The sequence below is a fragment of the Oncorhynchus mykiss genome, chromosome 5, assembly GCF_057628025.1.
Source record: "Oncorhynchus mykiss isolate SJ-2025 chromosome 5, ASM5762802v1, whole genome shotgun sequence".
Classification (NCBI taxonomy): Eukaryota; Metazoa; Chordata; class Actinopteri; order Salmoniformes; family Salmonidae; genus Oncorhynchus; species Oncorhynchus mykiss.
In genome coordinates, this window is record NC_143026.1 from 54,509,631 (window position 1) to 54,529,998 (window position 20,368).

General features: G+C 43.2%; 1 protein-coding gene across 5 annotated transcripts in view; it reads right to left on the minus strand.

Annotated features, from left to right (window-relative positions):
• Window positions 1–20,368, minus strand: part of LOC149983515 (uncharacterized) — a 109,033-nt gene that overhangs the window by 9,367 nt on the left and 79,298 nt on the right. For 2 of the 5 annotated variants that reach the window (XR_016496144.1, XM_090235177.1), the window contains exons 2-5: window positions 2,130–2,374; window positions 655–1,497; window positions 467–556; window positions 139–187 (exon numbers count right to left, since the gene is read on the minus strand). Coding sequence is in view for 2 of the 5 variants with exons in the window: in XM_090235177.1 (XP_090091303.1) it covers window positions 139–187; window positions 467–556 (139 nt within the window). In the remaining 3 variants the exon portion in view is untranslated. The remainder of the gene's footprint in view (window positions 1–138; window positions 188–466; window positions 557–654; window positions 1,498–2,129; window positions 2,375–20,368) is intronic. The other 3 variants (XR_016496142.1, XM_090235176.1, XR_016496143.1) reach the window with 2 other exon arrangements.

Sequence of the window (20,368 nt, forward strand, 5' to 3'; positions counted from 1 at the left end):
CAGATGTCAAACCGTTACCACATTTACAGTACACGCTTAACAGATTTTCCCGTCCATCCCATGCAGTTAGTCGGAACAGAACTTTGAGAAAGTAGGCTCGTTTGTCAGCCTTGAAACATTTAGCTTCTTATTATGTACCTCGTAGGGTATTTTCAAACACACTGGCTCTTGAAGTTGCTGGCTCTTGCTAATAGAAAACAAAATAACTGTTACGCTTTGGTAATGTGACTAATTCATCAAGTATGTCAAGATCAGATGGGTGTGGTAATTTCTTCTCATATCAACTGTCATCAGGTTATGATTTCATGCAGTCTCTACAATTTAAGACTAGTATTTACATTAACTGTAAGCTTTTCTTCACCCTTGAATGTGTGTCACACATTCACACACTTGAATGTGTGTCAAACTTACCGTCAACTTGCTGATTATACATTTAATGACCTAGTAGCCGAAAGCAGGATCTTACCACTAGGGGCTGGTGGAAGCTGGGGTACTGGAAGCTGGGCTTGTCTGGGTTCATTTGACTTTTTCTGGAGTGCTTCACTTGCATCATCATCTTATCCACAATACAAAAAAAGTAGTCATATTTAATCTACTTCCTGATGCATGCATGTAATGCACACAATGGAAGAAGAGTAGTTAAGAAATCCTCACCAGGTGGCTCTACATGGAATCTGATTGGTTTAGTCACCGCCCTCTTCGCTGGTTCCTTGTCAGATTCAACACTGGAGGTGTCAACCCCCCGTTTGGCTCGTGCAATAAACATTGTCATAAATACTTTCCTATTAACACTGACAAAACAGGGTCAATTGACTATTAGGAATTCACATGGTTATACTTTCAGCAAATACATATAGTACTTAAGAGGGGGAAGTTACTGACTCTACTGACCAGGAGTGGGTTGCACCAGTTAGACGCGAACAAGGTGTAAGAGATAAGTTGGTCCTACCTACACCCTACTTAATGATTTAGAAAATTTAACAAGATGCGACATGACTAGTCATGAAACACATACCTTGGAAACTAGTTATAGATTTATACTATATGCCTACCCCACATTACACTTAGTTTTTACACCCTGGCATAGCAAAAGCTATTACTTACAACCAGGTGGTGACACAGGTTTACGCCTGGCTTAGAACATTTTCTACATTGGAACTAGCCTCACGTATCCAAAGCATTACAATATAAATGGGAGTGGATGGATACAGTAAAATATTATTTTACCAGTGGATGGAAATATGGAAATTCTGTACTTCTACCATAATATTTTGTCAGGCCGGTCTCCTCTCTTAATCAATGTTGCGCTGGCATTTCTTGGCCAGTAGCAACACAGAACCTGCAAGATATGTTAACTATTTATCCATCTGTTTGGCTGAAAAGGGTAAACAAATTAACTGATCGACTCACCCCAACTCTCTTCTCCACCCACTGCTCTGGTACAAATTCAACAGTGTTCTCTTTTGCAAAATGTACAACATGATAACGCTGCGTGCCCTGTGCAGAAAAACAAAACACAAATTCCACACTGTTCAGTCTCTTGATTTACCAGTCAAGATCATTTGCAAAACTAATACAGTGAACATGGATGTAGCTAAATGGGGCTTGCTACAGACTGTGCAAGATTGTAAGCCCAACACGAGTGCCATCGTCCTCCTCAAGTACAATAGCTCGCTTAACAAGACTGCTCTTTGCAACGAGACGCACTTGTGCACTCCTCGTAGTGGTGCGGAAATACAGTCTTGAGTCACAAGGACTTCTGAGACACAGGTTTTTTGTGTTTTTTTTTTTACCTGTGGGTAAATCAAAATCAAATCAAATTGATTTATATAGCCCTTCTTACATCAGCTGATATATCAAAGTGCTGTAAAGAAACCCAGCCTAAAACCCCAAACAGCAAGAAATGCAGGTGTAGAAGCACGGTGGCTAAGCAAAACTCCCTAGAAAGGCCAAAACCTAGGAAGAAATCTAGAGAGGAACCAGGCTATGAGGGGTGGCCAGTCCTCTTCAGGCTGCGCCGGGTGGAGATTATAACAGCACATGGCCAAGGTGTTCACATGTTCATAAATGAGCAGCATGGTGAAATAATAATAGTCACAGTAGTTGTCGAGGGTGCAACAAGTCAGTACCTCAGGAGTAAATGTCAGTTGGCTTTTCATAGCCGATCATTGAGAGTATCTCTACCGCTCCTGCTGTCTCTAGAGAGTTGAAAACAGCAGGTCTGGGACTGGTAGCACGTCCTGTGAACAGGTCAGGGTTCCATAGCCACAGGCAGAACAGTTGAAACTGGAGCAGCAGCACGGCCAGGTGGACTGGGGACAGCAAGGAGTCATCATGCCAGGTAGTCCTGAGGCATGGTTCTAGGGCTCAGGTCCTCCGAGAGAGAGAAAGAAAGAAAGAGAGAAAGAGAGAATTAGAGAGAGCATACTTAAATTTACACAGGACACCGGATAAGACAGGAGAAATACTCCAGATATAACAGACTTACCCTTGCCCCCGACACATAAACTACTGCAGCATAAATACTGGAGGCTGAGACAGGAGGGGTCAGGAGACACTGTAGCCCCATCCGCTGATACCCCCGGACAGGGCCAAACAGGCAGGATATAACCCCACCCACTTTGCCAAAGCACAACCCCCACAACACTAGAGGGATATCTTCAACCACCGACTTACCATCCTGAGACAAGGCCGAGTATAGCCCACAAATATCTCTGCCACGGCACAACCCAAGCGCCAACCCAGACAGGAAGACCAAGTCAGTGACTCAACCCACTCAAGTGACGCAACCCTTCTAGGGACGGCATGGAAGATCACCAGTAAGCCAGTGATTCAGCCCCTGTAATAGGGTTAGAGGCAGAGAATCCCAGTGGAGAGAGGAGAACCAGCCAGGCAGAGACAGCACGGGCGGTTCGTTGCTCCAGAGCCTTTACGTTGACCTTCACACTCCTGGGCCAGACTACACTCATTCATATGACCTACTGAAGAGATGAGTCTTCAATAAAGACTTAAAGGTTGAGACCGAGTCTGTGTCTCTCACATGGGAAGGCAGACCATTCCATAAAAATTGAGCTCTATAGGAGAAGGCCCAGCCTCCAGCTGTTTGCTTAGAAATTCTAGGGACAATTAGGTGGCCTGCGTCTTGTGACCATAGCGTACGTGTAGGTATGCACGGCAGGACCAAATCGGAAAGATAGGTAGGAGCAAGCCCATGTAATGCTTTGTAGGTTAGCAGCAAAACCTTGAAATCAGCCCTTGCCTTAACAGGAAGCCAGTGTAGGGAGGCTAGCACTGGAGTAATATGATCACATTTTTTGGTTCTAGTCAGGATTCTAGCAGCCGTATTTAGCACTAACTGAAGTTTATTTAGTGCTTTATCTGGGTAGCCGGAAAGTAGAGCATTGCAGTAATCTAACCTAGAAGTAACAAAAGCAGGGATGAATTTTTCTGCATCATTTTTGGACAAAGTTTCTGATTTTTGCAATGTTACGTAGATGGAAAAAAGCTGTCCTTGAAACAGTTTTGATATGTTCGTCAAAAGAGAGATCAGGGTCCAGAGTAATGCCGAGGTCTTTCACAGTTTTATTTGAGACGACTGTACAAACATGAAGATTAATAGGTAGGGTAGGTCATACTCCCATCACACCTGCCTTTTTGTGTGCACCTGTCACAGCCATAACAGCAGCTTTATGCATTTTACCATGGCTTTTGCAGGTGCACTACATGTTTCAGAACAAACTTTCAATTGCAGTGTTTTGTCTCCCAACTTCAAGCCGGTCTCCATCAACTCTTTAAGCTCCAGCAAAGTATCATTGAGGAATTTCAGGGAGCTTGGTTTCCATGATGCCATTATGATGCCATAATGACTTATTGGTTACTTTAGAAGAAAGGGAGACCATCCAGATTAAGGGATACTTCTAAGACATTCAAATCTCCAACAACAGATTGAGGATAGATCCTTAGATGTTTCACTAACTCCATCTTCACTTTACATCTGACAAACTCTGACAAACAAAAATCAGGCTTGACTTCAGCACAAACATAGGTATTTTCTTGGAGCGGAATGCACATCTGGGTGACCATTAGACTGCAGCATCTTCAGAAGTGCATCAACAGCATTGTGTTTCACTTGGAAATCACTTATCCAGGTTGCCAGGTCCTCTCTGAAGGTAAAATCTTTTTATCATCATCATTGTCAGATTCAGCTGTCTCCTGAATTGCACAACCAGCATTTGCATCAGTCTATGAATATATGTCACTGTGTGATGGCAGTCTTGGAGGAGTACCACCTACTGCCTCAAGCTCACCAGCTGACTCTTCATCAGCGTGTGTTGGCAGTCTTGGAGGAGTACCACCTCCTGCCTCAAGCTCGCCATCTGACTCTTCATCAGCGTGTGTTGGCAGTCTTGGAGGAGTACCATCTACTGCCTCAAACTCGCCATCTGACTCTTCATCAGCGTGTGTTGGCAGTCTTGGAGGAGTACCATCTACTGCCTAAAGCTCACCATCTGACTCTTCCTCAGTGTGTGTTGGCAGTCTTGGAGGAGAACCACCTACTACCTAAAGCTCACCATCTGACTCTTCCTCAGTGTGTGTTGGCAGTCTTGGAGGAGAACCACCTACTACCTAAAGCTCACCATCTGACTCTTCGTCAGCGTGTGTTGGCAGTCTTGGAGGAATACAGTACCTTCCACTGCCTCAACTTCACTATCTGACTCAATTTTACTCTCAGATTCAGTAGGACTGGTATCATCACACTTCGTGTCAGACTGGCTGAGACTGATGAGACCCTCTTCCTGTGGAACCATAAGATGTAATTATTGGAGAGAAGGAGGAGTGTCCAAAGTGGGGGTATATATACTTGTGATGGTGAGGTTTTTGGGGGGTCTGAATACAGCTGTGTCGTCCCTTTGGGAAGAATTAAACTTGGTTAAGCTTCTCTAGTGTCCTTGAGTTATTTACTCTGAAAATTAGAACCTAACAACATACTGTACAGTACAATATAAAATTGACTGCCTTACTTGTCCATTGAAAATGAATAACCAGATAGGTTTACTTTTTTGAAGCCATTTTCAATCTTCAGAACACTAAGTAAAGAAATGGAAAGCCCATTAATGTCTACTACACAAGATGTTATCCATAATATCAGAATCATAATATTGAATCATAACTTAAATGAGGAAAGAGGTGACTACAGCTTCTCAGGGTGTTGTGACACTGCAAGGCATTTGAATAAGGTCGGTGCACTTTTCATAATCGGGATTGTGCAAATTTAGACAGCCCTTTAGTAAAACTGTATGTATCAAGCCATAGCTTGCATTATATTTTTTTACGTGCTTATGCTAGTAATAGACCATGAACACTTGTCAATGTTGTTCAACAGGATCTAAGAGCACGATTACTGAACCCTGTAACACAGGCTGTGATTAGGCAGTGTAACAAACCTGTGCAAGACATATTTTACTCACAATAGCTTTTTTTTATTTTACAGCATCAGTCACCTTCCCGAAACACAAGCCAACAAATTCCACATGGACTGAGTGGAAATCAGCAAATTGAGTTCGAATATCTATTTGATCGTGTCTAGCACACAAAGGAACCACAGCAATAACAAAAAAGTACACCAAGTTAAATGACTACATGATATCTATTCAAAGCCCTCGTGAGTGAATCGGTTGCAAAACATCAAAATCCATCAGGTTGAAGTCAGTTTTTTTTAACAAGTATAAATAGCATTCTGGAATGGAACGGGAGAATATACAGTTGATGTCGGAAGTTTACATAAACTTTGGTGGTGACAATTAAATTATTTTTTCAACCACTCCACAAATTTCACGTTAACAAACTATAGTTTAGGACATCTCCTTTATGCATGACAGAATATTTTTTTCCAACAATTGTTTGCAGACAGATTATTTCACTTATTAATTAATTCACTGTATCACAATTCCAGTGGGTCAGACGTTTACATACACTAAGATGACTGGACCTTAAAACAGCTTGGAAAATGCCGGAACATGATGTCATGGCTTTAGAAGCTTCTGATAGGCTAATTGACATCATTTGAGTCAATTGGAGGTGTACCTGTGGATGTATTTCAAGGCCTACCTTCAAACTCAATGCCTCTTTTCTTGACATCATGGGAAAATCAAACGAAATCAGCCAAGACCTCAGAAAAACAATTGTAGACATCCACAAGCCTGTTTCATTCTTGGGAGCAATTTCTAAATGCCTGGAAGTACCACATTCATCTGTACAAACAATAGTACGCAAGTATAAACACCATGGGACCACGGAACCGTCATATCGCTCAGGAAGGAGATGCATTATGTCTCCTAGAGATGAACGAACTTTGGTGCGAAAAGTGCAAATCAATCCTAGAACAACAGCAAAGGACCTTGTGAAGATGCTGGAGGAAACAGGTACAAAAGTATCTATATCCACAGTAAAACGAGTCCTATATCAACACAACCTCAAGGGCCGCTCAGCAAGGAAGAAGCCACTGCTCCAAAACCACCATAGAAAATGCCAGGCTATGGTTTGCAACTGCACATGGGGACAAAGATCATACTTTTTGGAGAAATGTCGTCTGGTCTGATGAAACAAAAATATAACTGTTTGGCCATATTGACCATCGTTGTGTTTGGAGGAAAAAGCTTGCAACCCGAAGAACACCATCCTAACCGTGAAGCACGGGGGTGGCAGCATCATGTTGTGGGGGTGCTTTGCTGCAGGAGGGACTGGTGCACTTCACAAAATAGATGGCATCATGAGGGTGGAAAATTATGTGGATATATTGAAGCAACATGTCAAAACATCAGTCAGGAAGTTAAAGCTTGGTCTCAAATGGGTCTCCCAAATGGACAATGACCCCAAGATTACACTCCAAGTTGTGGCAAATGGCCTAAGGACAACAAAGTCAATGTATTGGAGTGGCCCATCACAAAACCCTGACATCAATCCTATAGAAAATTTGTGGGCAGAACTGAAAACGTGTGTGCGAGCAAGGAGGCCTTACAAACTTGACTCAGTTACACCAGCTCTGTCAGGAGGATTGGGCCAAAATTCACCCAACTTATTGTGGGAAGCTTGTGGAAGGCTACCTGAAACATTTGACCCAAGTAACAATTTAAAGGCAATGCTACCAAATACTAAATTAGTGTATGTAAACTTTTTACCCACTGGGAATGTGATGAAAGAAATTAAAGCTGAAAAAAATAATTTTCTCTACTATTATTCTGACATTTCACATTCTTAAAATATAGTGGTGATCCTAACTGACCTAGGACAGGGACTTTTTACTAGGATTAAATGTCAGGAATTGTGAAAAACTGTTAAATGTAAAGTTAAATGTATTTGGCTAAGGCGTATGTAAACTTCCGACTTCAACCGTATGATTCACCAGAGAAAAAGGTGCCAGACGGAACAGCATATTTACATACAGAGCAAAGTTATCGGATAGATTGTTTACATGACAGTGGATTGGTATAATTCAGTGTTATGCCCTGGTTACTGTCCGGGGGGAGTCAGAATTACTGATGCCCAGCTGTCAATTCGTGCACCTGCCTGTGACTGTTTCCTTCTTATTAGAAACCAGTTGTTCTTAACTTCTTTAGGCTAGGCCCCTATTTTCTCCACTTTCTGTCTGACTGACGTGCCCAAAGTTAACTACCTGTTACTCAGGCCCAGAAGCCACGATATGCATATAATTGGAAGCATTGGATAGAAAACACTTTGAAGTTTGTAGAAATGTTAAAACAATGCATGAGACTATAACACAATTGTAGAAAATCCAAAGAAAAACCAACCAGAATGGTTTGTTTTTTAGATCCCATGCTCTTCCATTAGAATGTATAGGGTCAATGTTAAATCCGGTTCCCAGATTACAATTCCTATGGCTTCCATTAGAAGTAAAAATTCTTTGTTCAAGGTTTCAGGCTTCCAAACTAGAAAGAATTTAGAGTTTTGGCACCGGGAGTCATTCCTGGAAATCAGTCTGTGTGTGCGAAATGAAGGACGCACCTGCTAATTTTACTTTTCTATTGAACTTACTTATTTCCGTATGCAATATTATAGTTTAATTACATTTGAGGGTACCTGAGGATTAAAAAGAAACGTAGTTTGACTTGTTTCCCCAAAGTTTAGCAGTAGCTTTTTGGATTACTCGAATCGATGGTGCCAACTAAACAGAGTTTTTGGGATAGAAAGGATTTTATCTAACAAAACGACCATGCATGTTGTAGCTGGGACCCTTTGTATTGCAAACAGAGGAAGATTTTCAAAAATTAAGTGATGTGGGGTGCCATCCTCAAACAATCGCATGGTAGGCTTTCGCTGTGAAGCCTACTTTAAATTGGAAAATGCAGTTTGATTAACAATAATTTAAGATTTTAACCGATATATGATACTTGTATGTACCAAAATGTTTAATATCCATAATTTTTATGATTATTTATTTGAATTGCGCTCCCTCCAATTTCACCGGAGGTTGTCGACAGATCAAATCAAATCAAATGTGTTTATATAGCCCTTCGTACATCAGCTGATATCTCAAAGTGCTGTACAGAAACCCATCCTAAAACCCCAAACAGCAAGCACTGCAGGTGTAGAAGCATTAAACAAGAGAACTTACACAAAGGTAGAGGCAGAGTTATAACTAAATAAATGTGAGTCATTAAATACATCAGGAAATCGTTTTCTAATAAAGACAAAAGTATTTCCTCTAAAGAAATTGTACCACAACAGGTAACGTCACCTCTGACAACACATTACGCAAACGCACAATTCAACATAATAACATGGTCCAACCCTATCCACCAGCTCTTAATAGGGCAGTCTATTTAAACACTGAGAACACACACACACACACACACACACACACACACACACACACACACACACACACACACACACACACACACACACACACACACACACACTGTTACATTACTTCACATTTTGGTAAAAGGCACTGGCTGGTGTCTTTTTCAGTTGAACTAGCTTGCCGCCAAGTGACCGACACAAAGTAGCTAACGTTACTTACCACAAATGAATGCGACCATACCAGTTTGTTTCCGATGGTAACTGTACAGCTAGGTTGGTTAGTTGTTTATGAGCTCTAAAATATGCCTTCAATATGCCTTCAACACTATCCAATTAACATATTTAGGCTAAGCTATCTATTAGCCAACTGGCTAACTAGCTGGCAAGTTTCCTCACTGGTTAGATAGCCTGACATCAAACTGTTTTTATCTTGGGAGCTGGGAGTACACTAACTTACATGTAAGGTTTAAATAGTACACACTGTATGACCTACCTTTCGTCAACACTTCCAGGAGGGAACTGTGTTGGGTCAGTCGGAGTCGGTGGCGTCTTGGCTGTTCAGCTGTGTTGTTTAACACTTCAAAAACTAGTAGCGTAGCTTATGTTTTCTGGTGCCAGCCTCAGAATCGTTTGTAGCCGCATCCACTTTTATATTTGCAATGACGGATAATGGAGACAAAGGGAATATTTAGGATGTACCGTTGTCAGGCCACCGCTACTGTCTGTAGCTAGCCACAGGATCCGCCATTTTTGACTTATTTCCACTTTTTACACATAGTTTAATAACTTATTTACATACAGCTATTACCAACATACGGGTATCGGTGTAATCCACCTTCTAGTATACATAACAAATCAATTTGGCTGAACTTGATTGAAAACACACTAAATATGGTTTTAACACGATTTTTGGCACACAAGAAACGCAAACCATGCCACTAATGATGTTTTAAAATTATTATTATTGTTATAGGCTACGTTCATAAATTAATATAATAAAATATATATATATTTTCAGGTATTGGTCGCTCTTCCATAGGCCTATACCGAGGTCAAAATGATATTATGAATTTCCATACATTTATTCAAATCGGTAAAATTATGGAAAAATACTTTGCTGAATCCACTTCCTTCGCTCCAAATATACATACAAAATTGTCTCAAGGCTTAAAATCCTTATTCTCCTCCCCTTCATCTACACCGATTGAAATTGACAATAAGGAATCCTAGCTTTCACATTGATTCACCTGGTCAGTCTATGTCATGGAAAGAGCAGGTATTCTTTACTCAGTGTATATTAATATAATATATACTTGAGTTCCTCAAGGAACCATTGCAGTCAATGGGTTTATATTTGCACCTTCGGTTAGTTGATGGGTTCTTGGAGGAACCTTTAATGTTTCAAAGTAGAAAATGGTTCCTGGAGGAACCATGGACTGGAGGGGTGGCTTAGTAGGTGCATGGCTTTCAGACAGATATTTTTTTAACCACACATGAGAGTAAATGTCATTCCTGTTCATCTGTTCTGTTGTATTGTCATCACATGTTAAGATTGAACGCTGATAGTGTTGTAGCTTCAATGAGTTCCTCAAGAGACTCTGAAATCTCAATGTTGGAATAGTCCACACTTTATTACTGTATGTAATCAGCAATGTTAATTTTATCCATATTATATAAGAATATGTAATGTGGATAAACATTCAAGGAAAATTGAAAATAGCAGCATACTTACAGGAATTACAATTACTTTCACAAGTGGCCAAAAATAACTATCTGAAAGCCATGCCTCTAATAAGTCACGCCTCCAATCTTCTGATAGGCTGTCGCTGATACAATATTTTATTAAAAAGGTTCTGTTTGAACCTTTCCAGAGGGGTTCCTCGAGGACTGGTGTTGCAATCTTTTTGAACCCCAAAAGATTATTGAGGCTCCTCTTTCTTACTTAGCACTTTGGATTAGACTTCTAAGAGTGTGGGTCTGGATATTTGGTGCACCATTTCTCTTCCATCATCCTCCATCTCGTTATTTTGGGGAGCGAGTGCCTCTAATGACTCGATGTGTTGCCCGTTTACTGAGAGGCTCAAAGATAAAGGCGAGGACAAAATGATGTAAAGAGCATTATCACTAACAATGGACTCCTCGCGGCATCGCTTTAAATAGAGAGAGCCTGATTCCCTCTTTGTAGCCGGGATCTTTTGCGAGATAGAACAGATGCTAATGAATGCCCACACGCTTGATTTGAGAATGGGCCCGGTAGTAATTCCCGTACAGAGAAAAAAGGACCATCTAAGTACAGGGGTATTCGACTCCTACCCTACGAGGTCCATGGCCTGCTGGTTTTCTGTCCATAGCCTTCCGGTTTTCTGTTCTACCTGATAAATAATTGCATCCACCTGTTGTCCCAGGTCTAAATCAGTCCCTGATTAGAGGGGAACAATGGAAAAAAAGGAGTTGGACCAGAGTTGAGTGCGCGTGATCTAGTACATGGAAATCTCCCCTTTTTTAGTCTCAGCAATTGGTGTGTGAACTCGATCACTGTATTTATACAGTATGCTCATCATTAAGTGTGGACATGTGTGTCATGCAGGCTGGGATTTGGGGCATATCTTCTAGGCACAAGGCAAAGCGACAATGTATCAAAATCCTCTCTGTACAGTCTAAATGTCGACAAATGTCAAAATAAGGTTTCTTAAGCAGTCCATATAATATTTATAAATCAGACTTGCATCCTGCAAATACATGAACAACAATCACGCCCATGATTAATGTAGCCACATCCAAAGTGGCAATGGTTATCACGGTCATTGACAGAGGGCACAGACACATTAAGGGACATTCAAATAATGTGTAATTACTACTTATACAGTATTTACATAATGGATTAAGATAATACTCTAACTATGCATGCGTAGAGAAGAGGACCACAACACGGTGCGGTTGTCAAAGTTTCAAAGCTGTTCTCTTCATCTCAGCAGCCTAGTGAAGCTAAACTCTCTTGGCTGTGCCAGCGGTGTGATTGCGGTGCGAAAGGCCAAAGCTGTCGATTGCCCTGACAAATGGACTCCATCTAAAGGCTCTAATTTATGATTTGCTGTTGCACCAATTAGCACCGCGGGCCAAGACTGCTGAGCTGCCGAGGCCTAGTGGTGGCCGGGCTTTTGCTGAAAAGACAAGAATCTGTTAATGACTCGCCTTGGCTACCACTCCTTGTAGCAGCTCCAAAGGACATGGATGCTACTGTGTGGGTATGTATAGAACATGCAGAGAAAGCAAAGCTGGGGGAGAGTTTGGTGTTGACGCTTCGAGTCTATTTGTGTGACTTTCTGTACGTTGTGAACCAATTCTGTTTTAGTCATCGAAGATAAGTCTAATTATAAATGTGGTCTTATCTCCCTTATCCACTGCATATTTTCTCTATAACGGAGTCGTGGCATAATATTGGTCGGTCATTGCGCAGTAAGCCATTTGTCATGTCTATTTTAAACCGACACTTTGGGATCTGCCATGCCATAGACAGATGTCATAGACTTCCAGCCATTGCGCTAACACTAGCATTGGCTGGAGAAACTACCTCAAACTGGAAATGCTGAGACATGCAAATGGTTTCGACGAGTTCATCTGACTCTGGGGAAGTAGATAAAGGGCGTCATTGCCAAAATCCCGAAGTATCCTTTTAAGTTAGAGGCCTATTTAAGTTAGAATAGTCTAGTTATTTGGTACTGCAGAACTATGTCTGAGTAGTAGAAGAAAAAAAGAAGGGAACTGGTCCAAATCGATATTGCCACAATACCCTCTGACGCAGGTCCTTTAAGCCACAAACAAGAAACTACACATGCCTGTTCTGGACAGAAATACCTGTCCTTTGTGCGAGAGGGTGTGTGACAAAAGCCGATGCTGTCAAAGAAATAAAATTCTCTCCTGACTCACCTTCCTATTGTCTCCTCAACATTAAAGAAATACCGCCACAGACGCTCTTCCCTTTCAGTTATTGTCTCTCCCTCCCCTCTCTCTCTTATACGCATTCACCAACCTCCACAAATCAATATGCCTGACGCAACAGAGTGACGGATTTAATGTCCTGGTTGCCCGGTCCTGTTGTGGGAGGTAAAAGTGATGGCGCCACCATGGGATGGACTTCAGCCAACTCTCCAGATACAAAAGAACTGGCTTGGGTCTCATGAAGCCCAACTTTAGAGTGGCCAACACTACTATCGAAGTCAAACGATAGGACAGTCCACAAGATGATTGCCTAGAAGGCTTATGAATGCTACATACAGTATTTCTGCTGTAGGCGACTATTATAATTTAATTGATGTTGCATTTGATATGTTTGTTTTTGTCTCTCTCTGTGCGTGTGTCTGTACATACGTTTTCGAGCCCTCTCTTTGCACTGCACAGTGTCTGCTTAATGGGCAGTGGACTCCATCCCAGATGGGTTTCTCCTGGTACCACTGGACAGTTCACTGGCAGTCTAAACTAACAAAGATCCCCTGTGGCAATTACATACCAACACTATGAGCTAACTCCACAACCGATGAAAAAAACACCAATCAGAGGTTTTCATACAGAAAAAGAATCAGCAGATTTTACCTTTCAGCATAGAAGTCACAGAGCACCGAAGTCACAGCTGGTGGGTCTCGATGTACACTAACCCTGTAATGTTAAGCTATATGGCTACAGTGGCACTTTAACAACAGTAAGTGTCACCTGAAAGTGCAAGATTTTAATGAGTCCAGAATGGACTTGCTATAGTATAGACACGCACACATATGCAAACACACACCACACCACGAACACACACATACCACACTATACCCCACCACACCACACATGGCAAAGCTGAGTCATCCAACACCTACAGGTCTCACATATTGGACAAGGCTGCTGTCCTCATATCACCTAAGCCCCCACTGAGTCCACACATATATTCAGTTCCTCCTACATTTTTAAAGTCCAAGAAATATTAACAGCTGCCATGGTGCCGCGGTTGAGCCTCAGGCGATGGAGTGAAAATGCTAAATACCAAAGAAGCACAGTCCTAATGATCCATTAGGGATAATATCGACCAGGTCCATGTTGAATTACGTTTGGAGACCTTTGATTTATTCTTTTTACAGATTTAGCTAAATTAGATTTTGTTTCACAAGACAAGTGTTTTTTTTTCCCTGTGACAGCGGACCCTTGAAGGCAAGCAGGAACTGAAATTTGTTTCTGGGTGATTTTCTATCTTCACATTTATCACGCTATTCATTTGGTTCTTTTGAGGACTGTCAAGGTTAATCTCAATGATGAGACACAAGGGTAAAACAATAGTATGAAATGAAAGGCAGTGCATAGTCTACAACACTACTGCCATTTGCTGTCTTTTGACACAGAATAAAACATGAAGGGGCTTCACATTCAAGTACAGTACAGGTGATACTTGTGCATGATTCCAATGAACACTACTGTATTGGTTTCCTGGTTAAAATAAAGACCATGTTGCCTTTAAAACAAAAATGGCAGAACTACTAAATTATCAAACGCATCAAATGAAAAGGACACACAGTATCTAATCTGTCTGAATGTCAGACAGGTTACAGTATCTTCGCTCTTATTTATAGAACCTAAGACACAGAGAGTAGAGAAGAGGGAGAATAAAGTATTTTACTGTGGTGAAGAAGACCACATACCCTATGGTGTGTGGGGGTAAATCAGACCCGTGTGTAGGGTTGCAAAGCTACCGGTAATTTACCAAAGTTACCAGAATCTTCAGGAATGTTGGAAATTAACAACAAATCTATGGCAGTCTTTCGTAACTTTGGTAATGTATTGGTATGGTATTTTTTGTGTTATATCTGTGTCCATATTTGTCACGTCCTGACCATAGAGAGCCAGGGCGTGACTGAGGGGTTAGTCTAGTTTATATTTTCTATGTGGGGTTCTAGGTAGTTTTTTCTATTTTGGAGTTTTGGTATGATTCCCAACTAGAGGCAGCTGGCTATCGTTGTCTCTGATTGGGGATCATACTTAAGTAGCATTTTTTCCACCTGTGGGTTATGGGATATTGTTTATGTTTTGAGTTATTGCACGTAGCATCTCTGTAGTCACAGTTCGTTGTTAGTTTATTGTTTATTTGTTTTTGTCTTTGCTAAGTTTCACTTTATTCATAAAAATTATGTGGAACTCAACATACGCTGGGCCTTGGTCCAATATTCATTCCAACAAACAGGACAGAATATCCCATCAACAAAGGACCAAGCAGCGTGCCCAGAATGAGGAAGTATCCTGGACTTGGGAAGAGATTCTGGATGGGAAGGGACCCTGAACTTGGGAAGAAATCCTGGCAGGACAGGATCACCTTCCATGGCGGGAGACGCAAGGAGAGAATGGAGGACAGTGGCGACGACAGGGTTTGCGGCCACGATGCAAGCCCAAGAAGCAGCCTTTTTGGGCGGGGGCACACGGGGTGGTCGGCGAAGTTGAGGGGTGAGTCAGAGACCGTCGAGGAGTTATTGGATGAATTGGAGGAGAGTGAACGGAGGGGAGAGTTAGAGATCTTCGAGGAGTTGTTGGATAAATTGGAGGAGAGTGAAGCGAGAAAGCTGTTGGTTTGGCGTAGTATGCACGGCATTCGCCCTGAGGAGCATGTTAGCCAGCCGATGCCACTTGAGTCAGCTCCCCGTACTTGTCCTGAGAAGTGTGTTAAAGTTCCGGTACAATTGATGCCGGTTATACGCACCAGGTCTCCAGTACGTCTCCACAGCCCGGTACGTCCTGTGCCTGCTCCTCGCACTCTCCCTCAAGTGCGCCCTCCCAGTCCGGTACGTCCTGTGCCTGCTCTTCGCACTCTCCCTCAAGTGCGTGTCCCAGTCTGGTACGTCCTGTGCCTGCTCCTCGCACTCTCCCTGAAGTGGGTGTCCCCAGTCAGGTACGTCCTGTGCCTGCTCCTCGCACTCTCCCTGAAGTGCGTGTCCCCAGTCAGGTGCGTCCTGTGCCTGCTCCTCGCACTCTCCCTCAAGTGTGTGTTACCAGTCTGGCGCCACCTGTCCTGGCTCCACGCACTAGGTCTCCAGTGCGCCTTCCCAGTCCGGTACGTCCTGTGCCTGCTCCTCGCACTCACCCTGAAGTGTGTGTCACCAGTCTGGCGCCACCTGTCCTGGCTCCACGCACTAGGCCTCCAGTGCGCCTTCCCAGTCCGGTGCGTCCTGTGCCTGCTCCTCGCGCTCGCCCTGAAGTGCGTGTCAGCAGTCCGGTACTATCAGTGCCGGACCCACACACCAGGCTTCCTGCGACGATTCCCAGTCCAGAGCTTCCGGCAACAGTTCCCAGTCCAGAGCTTCCGGCAACAGTTCCCAGTCCAGAGATTCCTGCGACAGTTCCCAGTCCAGAGCTTCCGGCGACAGTTCCCAGTCCAGAGCTTCCGGCGACAGTTCCCAGTCCAGAGCTTTCGGCGACAGTTCCCAGTTCAGCTCCATGGCCGGAGCCTTCCCCTGCGCCGATGCCCAGTCCAAGCACGGCGTCCAGTCCAACTCCAAGGCAGGAGCCTTCCTCTGAGCCGATGTCCAGTCCAAACACGGTCCAGTCCAGCTCCATGGCAGGAGCCCTTCTCTGCCCCGATGCCCAGTCTAGACACGGCGTCTAGTCCCGCTCCATGGCAGGAGTCTCCTTCTGCACCTTCTGCACCTTTTGGTTTCAGGTTTTGCGGCCGGAGTCCGCACCTTTGGGGGTGGGTACTGTCATGTCCTGACCATAGAGAGCCTTTATTTTCTATGGTGGAGTAGGTAAGGGTGTTACTGGGGGGTTAGTATAGTTTATATTGTCTATGTGGGGTTCTAGGTTGTTTTTTCTATGTTGGGGTTTTTGGTATGATTCCCAATTAGAGACGGCTGGCTATCGTTGTCTCTAATTGGGGATTATACTTAAGTAGCATTTTTTCCACCTGTGGGTTATGGGATATTGTTTATGTTTTGAGTTATTGCACGTAGCATCTCTGTAGTCACGGTTCGGTTAGTTTATTGTTTATTTGTCTTTGCTAAGTTTCACTTTATTCATTAAAATGATGTGGAACTCAATGTACGCTGAGCCTTGGTCCGATATTCATTCTAACGAACAGGATAATGTTGTTTTAGTAGATATATTTTAGTAGATAGACCATATGGTTCAAGACAAAATAGTCTAAATAATGAAAAGCATTATTTTCACAATTAACATAGTAAATTAAATATAAGTGGATATTTCCTGCTGAAACCCTCATATTAAGCACCAATTGTATTCACTTAGTTGAAGGTATTCACTTAGTTGACAGCTTTGTCATATTTAATTTTTTTAAATCATCTTATTTAATCATTTAATACATACTGAGTGTCCAAAACATTAGGAACACCTTCCTAATATTGAGTTGCACCCCCCTTTTGCCCTCAGAACAGGCTCAATTCGTCTGGGCACTCTACAAGGTCTCGAAAGCGTTCCACAGGAATGCTGACCCATGTTGACTCCAATGCTTCCCGCAGTTGTGTCAATTTGGCTGGATGTCCTTTGGCTAGGGGACCATTCTTGATACGCATGGGAAAAACCCAGCAGCATTGCAGTTTTTAACGTACAGAAACTGGTGCACCTGGCACCTACTACCATACCCCGTTCAAAGGCACATAATAGTTTTGTCTTGACCATTCACCCTTTGAATGGCACACATACACCATCCCTGTCTCAATTGGCTTAAAAATCATTCTTTAAAATTAAGCTGTCTCCTATCCTTCATCTACACTGATTTGAAGTGGATTTAACAAGGGACATCAATAAGGGATCTTAGGCTGACCAGGTGAACACTATGTCATAGAAAGAGCAGGAGTTTCTAATGTTTTGTACACTCAGTGTATTTTACATGTGATCAGGCCACACAGAGGGCCAGAGATGATTACAAACACCTGTGATACTCTGAGGTACCCAAAGGCCACTAGATGTCTTGGGATAGATGCATAACATCCTTGAACGATACCAACATTCTGGTAGTTTACTGGTAAACGTAGAAAGTTTCCAGTAATATACTCTCCCTTTGCAACCCTACCCGTGTGGAACAGGTCAAGTGGAACGGTGTGTGCCGGGCGATACCTTATCTCCCTCTGTCAGTGGGTCTCCACTGTCTCCGGGATTAATTGTGTCTGTCCACTTGAGACGGGGGATGTCACGCTGCCGTGTTTCACTAGCCCAGCCATGACGTCCAACCAGAATAGAGAGGGAGGGAGGGATGGAGAGAGCGAGGGGGAGAGAGAGTGAGAATAGGAGGGGGAGAGAGAGAGAGAGGAGGAGGAAGCCGGGAGAGACAGGGAGAAGGAGCGAGAGATGGGAGAAAAGTGCAAGAGAGACAGAGAAGAATAGAGAGAGGGATAGAGTGTGTGTGTGGGTAGTGTGCGTGTGTGTGTGTGAGAGAGAGAGAGCAAGGGAGACAGTCTAGAGAGGCAGTATGCTTATAGCTCTGCATAGCTGAAACCAGTTACCGGGGCCTTCGAAACAGTGAGATGGGTCTAATAAGGGCATATCAGTGTGAACAGATGCATGTGGAAGGTCCCCATAGTTTAAAAGAAGGTATTTCTTCTCGTGCACACACATACATATACACAACGCCTGGTGTGTGACAGCGGACAAACCCAGCCCTCAGTGCCAATGTGGGTGTCGTCACAAATACATGCTCTGTGGTACGCCCCCCTGCTGCCAAAGAAAGGGTGAGGCAGAGGCGGGGGGGGGGGGGTGAACACGACTCTCCACCACCGCAGTGCCATCTGAGGGGATGTGAACAGCTGGCTGATAATTGCAGCTTGCAGTAATTAAACCCTGAACAAATGAGCCGCCAGTTCTGGAGCCTGAGCCCCAGCCCTGCAGTGCACAAATCCCCCCTTTACTGCAGCCCGGGGTCACAGCGAGCACATGGAGAGCCAATCTTGGCCTTGTCTTCCCATTCCATTGTGCCTTCAAAACAAACATGTGAAATACTGTTTACCTTCAAGGAGACAGATAAAGAGAGCTTCCACTCTGAGACCCAGGCATGTCACATTTGTTCCTTCCCAGACAACGGTTCCATTTGCAGACTGCTATGGTGAGAGAGAGCATGCAAGGTGCCAAACAAAGACATCCATTTATGTGTTGAAGGACTCGTGCCAAACATAACCAACCCACTGGGCACAGACGTCAATTCAACGTCTATTCCACGTTGGTTCAACGTCATTTCATTGAAATGAGACTGTAGTTGTACATTCTTTCAGACTGAGTCAGCAGGCCGCTTTGCCAATCTAGGCAGTAACCAACAGATTGGCTTTCAGTTATTTACATATTGTCACCCTCTAAATTCTGCTCAGTCTGTAATACCCCCTCCAGGGCTCCCTAATAATGCATCCTCCTTGTCAATCTAGGTTTGGTAGTGCAGCAGGGCTTGGGGTCTTTAGTTGGTTTGGGAGTGTGTTTATTGTTTGAGAGCCCTCTCAATAGACTACTGGTGACTCAATTAAAATTTAAAGAGTTTCTGTCTGGCTGCTTGGACCATAGGCCACACAGGGCATGTTTGTCTGCAACAATCTAGACAGTTTTTGTTGTTGTTTTGGTCCCTTTTCACTAGATGTGAAGCAAATGTAAAAGTTGTTTTGTCTGCTCTGAACTTGAAAGGCAAAGGGAGGCAGGCTGGGAGGTGGATGGAGGTGCTGGGACCTGGAATGGCATTGCCTCAACTTGGACATCGGTGGAATCGTAATATGCCTCCACATACTAACGAGGGAGAACACAGGGTCACAAGGGCATGCATCTCTGATCTGTGGTTAAGTTGGCAGTGGAAATGTTATTGTCTTAGGCTGCAGTTACACAACACGACTTGCACTCCTTACTCCTCCGTGAACCCCCCCCCCCCTGCAACAAAACAAAAATTGTAATAAATGAATGCAACTGCAACTAAAGTTGCATGCAAGTAGCGTTGTGTAACTGCAGGCTTAAGCTGATGTCACATGATGCAATCTGGTTGCAATTTATGTTGCTTGCTACTACAAAGTTGCAACTGGGTTGCTCAGTGTGTCACATCCCCCCCAAAATTGCTTGCAACTTCAGCCTGTGTCACATGAAGCAATTTTGACAAACGTTTTGAGAAAAAGTTACATCCTCTCAAGCAACTGCGCTGATAAATGAAGCAATTGAAACGCAATGGAAATTGCATGCAACATCAAATCCTGTTCAAACATCACATTATGGTTTCAGACATTATTTGTTTATCCATGGGTATGGTAAATGCATGGACATAGACAAAATGCAGCCTATACAATTTAGCTAGTTTGCTACTTACGAGCTAACCAAGCTAGCAATGACTTAACCCTTGTGTAGTCTTAACATTCTGAATAATCCATTCTGAATAATGACCCACCTTCACTAAACCCCTAAAACAAAGCAGCTTAATTGAATTTTAAACCCCAAATCTATTTTGCATGCAGAAACAACCTGTCATTCATCACAAACTTTGTGAATATCTAGGTTTTCCCTCTTCACAATGCAGAAGACTGCATTTAATCAGTGGACACCACTCGTTTTTATT